Consider the following 9,195-nt stretch of genomic DNA (forward strand, 5'->3'; position numbering starts at 1 on the left):
CAACTTATATGAAGGTCGCGATTAATTCTCTTCCTCAACAATAGATGTCTTATAAACGCATCATTTTCTCCAAAGTACTCGCATACGTAGTCAGTTTCTATATAAAGATGTTATAAGGCATGTACTAACGGGTCCGATACACCTGGCATAATATTCGAGCAAGTCCATATAATTTAAAAGTTTCCCCATTGATTTGACATCGTTGGTTGTGTTCATTCACACACACACAGGCTCTAGGTGTGACATTGACCTCTCCTTTTGGTGTTTATGTTATCTCTTTTTTTTTTATTTTTATCTCTCAATAGATATATTCTATTTATTAAAAAAATTGAAATAACAAGGAAAATGAAAACTATGTAATCAGGCAATTTAATCTCTATTAAATCGTATATGAATAGTCATACAAAATTATATTTTATACAATGGTTTTCTCTCTTTGTCCTCACAATCTGGTACTACAACCCGAGTATCCTTCATCTGAAATAGAAATTTTATTTGTAAACTACTCTTTTGTAATGTTCTATGCTTATAAATTTATTGTATTCACCTTAACATGAGCATACAAAATAATGCCAACCAAGGTTAAAGTTATACCAATTATTTGATTCATGGCCAGTGTTTCATGGAAAATTAACGAGCCACCTAAAAGTAATAGGCAGAATTTGGAATGTCCTACCATGTTGTAGCTAATTAATAAATAAGGAATAATAAGAAAAATAAAGAATAATAAGATGTTAGATCTCTTCTTTCATAAAGTAGAGTGAAAGGATACGTTAATGGAGATGTTCTTCCAATTATCCAATAGGAAGTTAAGTTAACAAAAAATGCTATTATAGATGATAGTACAACCATGACCTACAAAAAAGGGACACTCAATTATCTAATTCTATTCCTTTTCAAATCCAATGAACAATATTCTTTGACATAACTATATCTAAAAGTGACCAACTTCTTGTAAATGTTTGTTCTACAGGCTCTAAAAATGGCACAATAAAGAACAACATAACAGCAGATAGAGGTGCTTGATAATATAACAATTGCATTGGATCCATTTGAAACTCTCTTTGCTTTATATTTACCATCTAGAAACATTAAGATATTTTAAGTAAAATTTAATAAGTGCTGTATAAAGAATAAAAGCCATACCACTTGGTATAAGGATGTTACAAATACTCCCATGGTTGCGTATACTGTTCCGATAATATTAAATTGTATATCATAGCAAAAATTAATTACTACTCCTAATATAATAGGAATTAATGTTAATTTAACAAGTATACTAAATTTTTTATTATAAAATATTATTTGCATTATTATCACGCAAGGTGTAGTTAGCATTTTAGCTACTTGATAAGTTCCAACAGTATTGTGTGCTAAACTTAAATTTGTTAACATAACAAATCCACAAAATGTCATTGCAATTAAAAACATTTCTTTAATCGCAATATCTTTTATACAAAATACATCAAACTTTTCACAAATTGTTAATCCGATAAAAGTAATAACAAAGTGTATCATAGATAACGTAATGTTTGGAAAACCAGTATGAACGTAGAGCCATTTATTCAATAATACAATTACAATGGAAAAGAATATATTCAGTATCAAATAGAATGCCGTGATAATTTTTTTATTCATGTCTTTTTTTCACTGTTTTATATTATTAATATATAATCGGTAAGCTAGTTGTTATTGGTTATGTTTTATGCGACAATGATGCTTAATGCATCTTAATTTTGATAACAGGTCTAATCAAATCCATTACATCCTTATTCGTATCGTAAATTTTTTTTCATTTATATTTATTTTTTATAAGCATCATTTTGATCGAATTTTTCGTAAAATACATCATCGTTTAAAATATCAATATGTACCGGGAAAAACACTGAATTATGCAAATTAGCAACAGAAGGTAAAGTCGAGGGCGCCAAACTGAGAAGCGCGAAGCGTGAAGAAGCGTGACACTCGGTGCACCGATGTTTGGTGCCCGCTAAAATTTTGAGCAATAGTGCAATATGATTTAAAAGTTAAATTGACATAATACTTATTCATAAACAAAGTAAAAAATGGAAGAATTTCCTTTGGGATATCGAGAAGTTGTGCCTGATCAAACTGTACCAGAGAAATGGAACGAAATCACGTTGAACACGGGTATGTAACCATAACCTTTTTATTTTCGTGGAACACACGAAATTATTCTTTCAAAATAATTTAAAATCAATTTCTTTATTGTATATCAAAGATACTTATTTTCCATTTATGAGAGCATCTATTAATTATGAGAATATTACGCTTTAAACCTTATAAATTGAATTCCTAACCTTACTTTTCAAATAGAAAATAGTTATACAGTACCTGTCTCTGTAATTATATTATTTTATAGGCGGAAGCCAAAGTACCTTACAGGACATAAAAGTTCCAGAGAGAGCAGGAGGCTATTCATACAATGATGGCTCGAAATATTTTACACGGAATCGGTTTATTTATTGGCGTATTTGTCATGATGTACTTGAGTTGGTTGAACATAGTCTAGATATTAATTTAGCCAACTGTAGAGTAAGATATAAGTTTACAGATACACCCATTTTGGATGGCATTTCCATACATGAAACAATTAATTCAGTCATTATATTAATAGCAACCGTTTCTAGTGTTCATAAGTTATCATTTCCTCATCCTGAAAGAATTCATAAAAATGTAAGTAGCTTCCAGAAGGTAGTAATTGAATATTGTATGATTTTAGATATTGCATTAACAAATTGTTATTTTATAGGAACACTCATTAAGTACATATAAAGATTTAGGTACACAGTCAATATTTAGTGAAATGTCTGCGCAGAATGTGAAAAGAACTAAGGAAGATCCACATATGTTTCATGTTATCACAAATGCAGGAACTACAAGTTAGTAATTCGTGACAGAATTTAAAAAATAACATTTTTCAAATATAGTATTCACAGCAATTACTTTAATTTTTTCCTTTTTTCTTTTATAGATTCTCCAGTTCCTCATGCAGCTGCATCATGGCTTATTCCACCACAAGAAGCACTGTTTGCTCTTGCTTATAATTCTGGAACTATACTTCTCCTGAGGCTAGATACAAAAACTGGCCTTGTACATAGCAGTGAATTAAAACAAGATTCAATAGTGCCAAGATTTCTTAGTGGTATTGCAACTGCTTTCAGAGGACGCAATTCTGAAGCCCATGTGGCTATGTCATTAACAATACATAGTTGTGAAAGTGATACATATCTGTTTGCATTGTGTCGTGAAGGTAATATCCGTATGTGGTCTTGTAACAAAGCTCAATGTGTGGCTGTGACTGATACGGCGATAGATAATCGCATTGCTTCGCAAGGTGCACAAGGTCATATATTAAGAAAAGCATTGGGTCCTAATAATGAATTATACTTGGGAACTTTTTTAAAATTTAGTACTAGATGTGAATTTAGTATTTTAAAGCCAATTCAAGATAATGGGATGTTTAAATTTGTTAGATTATGTACCAAGTTCGCGCAAGATGTATGTACTATTCACATTTATTCATATTGATTACAAATTAGTTACCATTTAAAACAACTTTTATATGTATTAATCTTTACAGCAACATTTAGTTGACTTTTTCTTTACCACTACTCGATTATGGGCTGTTTGGAGAACCACTGATATGGATACAGTTGAAGTAACGCATGCTCAATTATCATTGAGTGGTGGACGCGTTAATTCTGAATGGGAAGCTGCGATTCTAGAACAAACACCAGACAGAGACTACATTCTTAGTGATGCTGATACTGATCCAAGACAAGCATATATCAATTACATTTTTCACCCTGGTCAGTTCTCTTTGGCAGATATAACAAAAGCATTGAACATATACAAAAGATCTAATTTTTTGGAAGATAAAATTCTTTCTGCTGCGGAATTGAAAGAACGCGTGTGTATTGCGGTAGAAGCTGAGATACAAGCTGAAATTATGGATTACGAACTTATGGATGAAGATTATTTAGAAATTGCCAATCGTTGTTGGTCAAAATTTTATTCTTGGGTTATACAGTATCATGCCAATAGTACAAGGCCAGTGGGATTGTTGTTACTGCCTAGCGTTTACGGAGTAGTTTTACTTAAAAAGTCGTGCTTCTCGCTTTTGAGACCAATGGAAGCTTTAGAATATTTAATGTTTTGTAATGAAAGATCATATACATCCCGATTCAAAACAACGCCAGTTTTGTCACAAGACGAAGATATATGTCAGGATCTTATTACTTTAATGTCAGCATTAGTACTATTAGAAGAACAATTATCTGAAGAAACTAAAACAGCGGTAAAGAGAGAGCTGTATCATTTAAAAAGTCCAGACACTATTATCGATGATTTATTGTCAAAACTGATGTTAGAGTCGGAAGAACCGATTAGTAACTTTGTCACACATCATCTTAGCTGTCACAAATTATCAAATGTTAGAGATATATCCAGCGCTATGGCAATGTTGCTAGAAACATTAACATATGATCTTGGACAACCAAACAAAGTACATCTTAATGATGATCATGATGCTTCGATACTATTACTCAATATAAATCACTTTTTTAGTAGTCACTTAGGCATCTCGGCAATATCAAAAAGTGTAGCACAAATAACACAATTGAGATTTGCAATCTGCAGAAATTTATTAATTTTACAACAAATGATACTACTACGACCTGAATTGTTTGATTCACGATCATTACATTCCATAAAATCATCATTAGCACCTAAGACAGTTGTGTTAATGCAAGCTTATTATGTTGTGACGTGGATATGTGAATCCACAGCATTACCAATGCCTGTACAATCTCTATTAGATTCTAGTGTTCAGCGTCTAGCATTATTGAAACTTGTTGATTCGAGAGCAAATATAGGATTCAAGCAACATCGATCTTCATCGTTATTAGAATTATTTATAGAGAACAGTGGTGCAAAACATGCTCACAATTTGATGGCTCATACAAATTTAGATGCGACCAGTTTAATTCCATGGCATTATGGGATGTTAACGCATATTACTTTCATCGCACAGCTCGTGTATCCTTTCATAAAACTATCGATTTATTTATGCACGTGCGTATATGTTAGTTATATACGTGGTATACGTTTCTTTTTTGTCCTAAAATTTTTATATATTTCCTTAATAAAAAATATATCAGATGGCCGAGATCAGGAAATTTTATCTTCCCCGAATGGCTATTGTCTAGTTGTCAGTTCTTGCTGGTTCAAGAGTATGTGAGGCTTCTGAATACATGGTGCGAGTGGAACAGTGCATCGAGGAAATTTATATTAGCAGTCGCGTTACTTGAAATGGGAGAAGCGCATAAAGCTTGCGATCATTTCCTTCGAGCTTCTAGAGGAATTTTGACAGATGAATTTTTAGCTGATGCCTTACTCGAATCTAGCGTACTATCCGAAAATAGTTCGTTAATTCAGTATTACTTAAAAGTTATCAAATTATTTGAGGAACATAATGCTTCCGACTGTATCATAGAGCTCGCTGAAACAGCTATATTAATGGCTGATAAAGATGATCCTAATTTGCCAACACTTCACTCAATAGTATTCATGCAACATTTGAACCTGGGTCACCATATAAAAGCTTACAATTGCTTAAATTCGAATCCGGACGTTGCACGTAGAGTAGATTGTTTGAGACAATTGGTAGTGACTCTCTTTGAACGTAAAAAATTAATAGATTTAATTTCATTTCCTTATGTCGATATGTATGAAGATTTAGAGAGAATAGTAGAAGGTAGAGCCAGGAGTGTGGACCTCATAGAAAATAATTACTACAATTTTTTATATAGCTTTCACATAGATAAAGGGAACATGCGGAAAGGTATTACTTTAACTTATTATGAAATCAGTGTTAAACCTTTTTTCATACAGTAATTGATTTGTTTTACAGCTGCATCAGTGATGTACGAGCAAGCTATGCGATTAAGTCAAGAATCACAATCTGTTGCGATCGTATCAAGGCAAGCTCAGTGCTTGTTAGCTTGTATTAATGCATTACATCTTGTCTCTGAAAAGTATAGATGGATCGTTAGGCCTGTAATTGATCAGAACTATTTGGAGGAAATGGATTATGAAGTACAAACGAGAAGAAGCATCAGTAGCGAAGATATTTTGCATTATAAAATAAAAAAACAAGTCGAAGTTCTTGAATTAAATGATATAAAAAGGGAATACTACATTGTGGATGCAAGATTGAAAGTATCGAAAATAAATTCGGAGTTGCATATTGTTTCACATGCTGGCCCCTCGGAGCTAATTATTATACTACCAACTATTGGATTATACACGACAGCGTTGCATTTATGCGATGAATTTAATGTTAATAAAAGTTCCGTGCTTGAAAGTCTCGCTTCACAGTGTATACGTTTAAGTCGAGGAGAAGATCCAAATGCATGGGACTGGCTTATTCAAAACGATATATTTGACATTGGTTTATCAAATACAAATATTACAAACACCGCTTGGAGATTGTTAGAATATTTAACGTTGAAGCATGAAAAAGATAGATACAGTGAGTTGCATAAAGCAGTCACTCGGAAATTACTTCAAGAAGGAGCGTTTATACCTCAATGGTTATTGATGTCATACAAGGTAAATAATTTTTTAACCGTTATATCATATTGTATAATATATTGTTATATTATATTGTATAATAAAAAATCACTTGGTATTTACTATAGAAACGAAATGCTGCCGAACTTCTTCGTCTTATGTTAAATGCTGGTAGAATATTAGAAGCTAGCGAGTTAGGAGTTGAATACATTAATGCTGTTATGGGTGATGGTAAAGAAAATTTCGGTCTTAAAACGCACTTGACATCCGTAACTACACCAGTTTGGTTGCCACTTAACATTTTAGAAGTGCTATTATATGAATTAAAAGAAGTCAAAGAAAATCCTACCTTTTCCGAGGTACGTAATTTTCCTATTGTATACATGTATTTCTTTCACAAAAACATCAATAGAAATATTAATACCAATTTTAGAGCTATCAAAGATTACAAGGAGCATTACAAAGCTATGAACAGAAAGTGATAAGGGTGTCAAAGGATATGATTGAAATAAAATTAAGTAGCAAGAATTGCTAGTAGTAAGTAGAGTACTTATATTAGTGGTTGATAAAATAATACTTTGTTTTTCTATTATAAAAAAATATACATATAAAAATATTTAATATGTGCGGACGTGTAATTGTCTCCGCTGATGATACAACTATCTTTACACCAGTCTTTATCTATAACGTTTTAGGAAAATCTATACTATAAAAGATAAAATTTTATGTCACATATTTGGAACAATAGTATTAAAGATTGTCAAGCATAAATCGGTGCATGACTAATTGATATCACCGTCGTAAATACAATAATGACGCCAAGAATCGCTGCGACAATCACGGCAACCATTTGTGGACATCTTTTGAACAAAACCTGAAATAATTGTAAATTTAAAATGACTGTCATTTATGAATATAATTTATAACAATTGATTATTTTGTTATGAATATATGAGAAACTATGAACAAAATATTACCATCAAAATAACTATCAAAGCAAGAACGAAGATTGTTCCGACAGGTAGAAGAAAAGATGCTGCCCAATAATGTCTCTGTATTTCGGGATCTAAAGAAAATCATGAACAACTTGTGGTAACAAAATTATGAAAGAGAAATTAACTTCTTAAAACTGTGTAAAGATACAATATCGGAACTTATTAATCTTCATCCTATATGGAGATATCTCACCATTGCGCCAATGAGTTTTATATACTTCGTAAGGAGGTATGCGAATTCTCCTTATGATACTCTTATTTGTTATAATTACAGAATCAAGGAGATTTTGCGTATTTACAGATTGTACTCCACTTGCGAACCAGTCTCCTATAATGTACATAGTTATTATAACAAGTTTTATCTCTATTTTCGCGTGCTCAAAACGTTAATGTAAATGCAATTAAGAAAGCAGGTTCGGTTCTATATAACTATAATCCAATATCAATATTTCGCGTCAATAAAAAGCTATTATTTGTACTACAGTATACGAGTGCCAACAATAATAATTATTGTATATTGTAGAATTAGTTAGGATATACATATTTGGGGACAAAGAATTACTACCATATTCCTCAAGCTGTTTCTATAAAACTGATTTTTATATTTGTAATCATAATTAGCTGTATTTTACCTCGTTTATTATTCCAACAATGCCTATTACACTGATATTTTTATTTAATTTGTTGTAATAGTCTGTGGTCTTACTAAGCTACTAAGAGGTAAATACAAATTTATAGTAGCTGTTTACCATAAAATAAAATACTTTTATATAATTTATAATAAAAATGTATTCAACATGTTGGAAATAGTATAACTACATTTGTATAAACTGGTGTTTTTATGTAGAATATTTTTTTACATTAAATTTTTCGTCAAACTTTGTTACTAAACACGAGAAAAACACTAGTTCATAGATAGGTACATCTACTTTCATATGTGTTAGCAGTGTATGTATTCGCGTATAAGTTAGATTTTAAGTACTATTATTTTATTGATGTCTTATGTAAAACATGCCGTGTTTAAGTTTTTAATAACTAGATTTATTAGCTTATAAATGAGTACATACAATAAAATGTTAATGTGTGTTAGCAATACTTACCCCAAATCATAAACATTGTTGCATATTAAGTACAACAGTTCAATGACCTGAGTGTATCTTTTGATTTGTAAAAACTGCTGAATTTGATTCCTTCAAACACAATTTTCTACTTCGCGCAAGAAAATTGAATGTATTTTATTTACGTTTCACAATTGGGATGAACGAATGAATAATTAAATCGTAATTCTAATGATAAAGATAATTAAAAAAAACAGAAGATGATTAAAGCTACGTTATGTCGACAAATTTACATAGTAGAAGTTTTATAAAAGCTTATACGATTGCAAAATGTTAAATAAATCAAGCAAAACAACTATAATATTATTACTTTATTTATATTATTACTAATATAAAATGAGAATTAACATTACAATATGTGCAAAACTTGTGCATTAAATTATCTCGGGGTTCGCAGATAATGCATATACAGGGTGTATAAAGAATAATTTCAAGTAAACGACGCAATATACGCGTGAAGAATATACATGCGTCTGAATTACATT

The 9,195-nt window shown here is 31.1% G+C and overlaps 3 protein-coding genes across 7 annotated transcripts; 1 reads left to right on the plus strand and 2 right to left on the minus strand.

Moving 5' to 3' along the window:
• Positions 1 to 346: 346 nt before the first annotated feature.
• LOC117236560 (solute carrier family 35 member E3-like) lies at positions 347 to 1,844 on the minus strand. 2 transcript variants are annotated; one of them, XM_033499630.1, is made up of 5 exons: positions 1,147 to 1,844; positions 930 to 1,082; positions 773 to 855; positions 548 to 686; positions 347 to 477 (listed from the first exon to the last, which is right to left on the minus strand). In XM_033499630.1, the coding sequence occupies exons 1-5, from the start codon at positions 1,636 to 1,638 to the stop codon at positions 409 to 411; spliced, it is 936 nt and encodes a 311-aa protein (XP_033355521.1). In that variant the 5' UTR covers positions 1,639 to 1,844; the 3' UTR covers positions 347 to 408. The 2 variants fall into 2 exon arrangements, with proteins under 2 accessions (XP_033355521.1, XP_033355522.1); XM_033499631.1 differs by lacking the exon at positions 930 to 1,082 and having other exon boundaries at positions 1,147 to 1,835.
• Positions 1,845 to 2,011: 167 nt separating this feature from the next.
• LOC117236556 (nuclear pore complex protein Nup160 homolog) lies at positions 2,012 to 8,203 on the plus strand. 3 transcript variants are annotated; one of them, XR_004493878.1, is made up of 11 exons: positions 2,012 to 2,151; positions 2,384 to 2,697; positions 2,774 to 2,903; positions 2,996 to 3,522; positions 3,605 to 5,061; positions 5,184 to 5,866; positions 5,936 to 6,636; positions 6,726 to 6,956; positions 7,031 to 7,134; positions 7,293 to 7,821; positions 7,894 to 8,203. XR_004493878.1 is itself a non-coding variant. In XM_033499622.1 (10 exons), the coding sequence occupies exons 1-9, from the start codon at positions 2,067 to 2,069 to the stop codon at positions 7,130 to 7,132; spliced, it is 4,230 nt and encodes a 1,409-aa protein (XP_033355513.1). In that variant the 5' UTR covers positions 2,012 to 2,066; the 3' UTR covers positions 7,133 to 7,134; positions 7,293 to 8,203. The 3 variants fall into 3 exon arrangements, 2 of the variants coding, with proteins under 2 accessions (XP_033355513.1, XP_033355514.1); XM_033499622.1 differs by having other exon boundaries at positions 7,293 to 8,203; XM_033499623.1 differs by lacking the exon at positions 2,012 to 2,151 and having other exon boundaries at positions 2,383 to 2,505; positions 2,576 to 2,697; positions 7,293 to 8,203.
• Positions 7,200 to 9,101, minus strand: LOC117236561. Of its 2 annotated transcripts, XM_033499632.1 has the most exons (4): positions 8,693 to 9,101; positions 7,786 to 7,920; positions 7,575 to 7,663; positions 7,200 to 7,471 (listed from the first exon to the last, which is right to left on the minus strand). In XM_033499632.1, the coding sequence occupies exons 1-4, from the start codon at positions 8,706 to 8,708 to the stop codon at positions 7,358 to 7,360; spliced, it is 354 nt and encodes a 117-aa protein (XP_033355523.1). In that variant the 5' UTR covers positions 8,709 to 9,101; the 3' UTR covers positions 7,200 to 7,357. The 2 variants fall into 2 exon arrangements, 1 of the variants encoding a protein (XP_033355523.1); XR_004493879.1 differs by lacking the exon at positions 8,693 to 9,101 and adding an exon at positions 8,225 to 8,335 and having other exon boundaries at positions 7,200 to 7,920.
• Between the last annotated feature and the right edge of the window lie 94 nt (positions 9,102 to 9,195).

Source organism: Bombus vosnesenskii, unplaced genomic scaffold, assembly GCF_011952255.1.
Source record: "Bombus vosnesenskii isolate JDL3184/JDL3185 unplaced genomic scaffold, Bvos_JDL3184-5_v1.1 scf7180000013349, whole genome shotgun sequence".
In the NCBI taxonomy this organism is placed as follows: Eukaryota; Metazoa; Arthropoda; class Insecta; order Hymenoptera; family Apidae; genus Bombus; species Bombus vosnesenskii.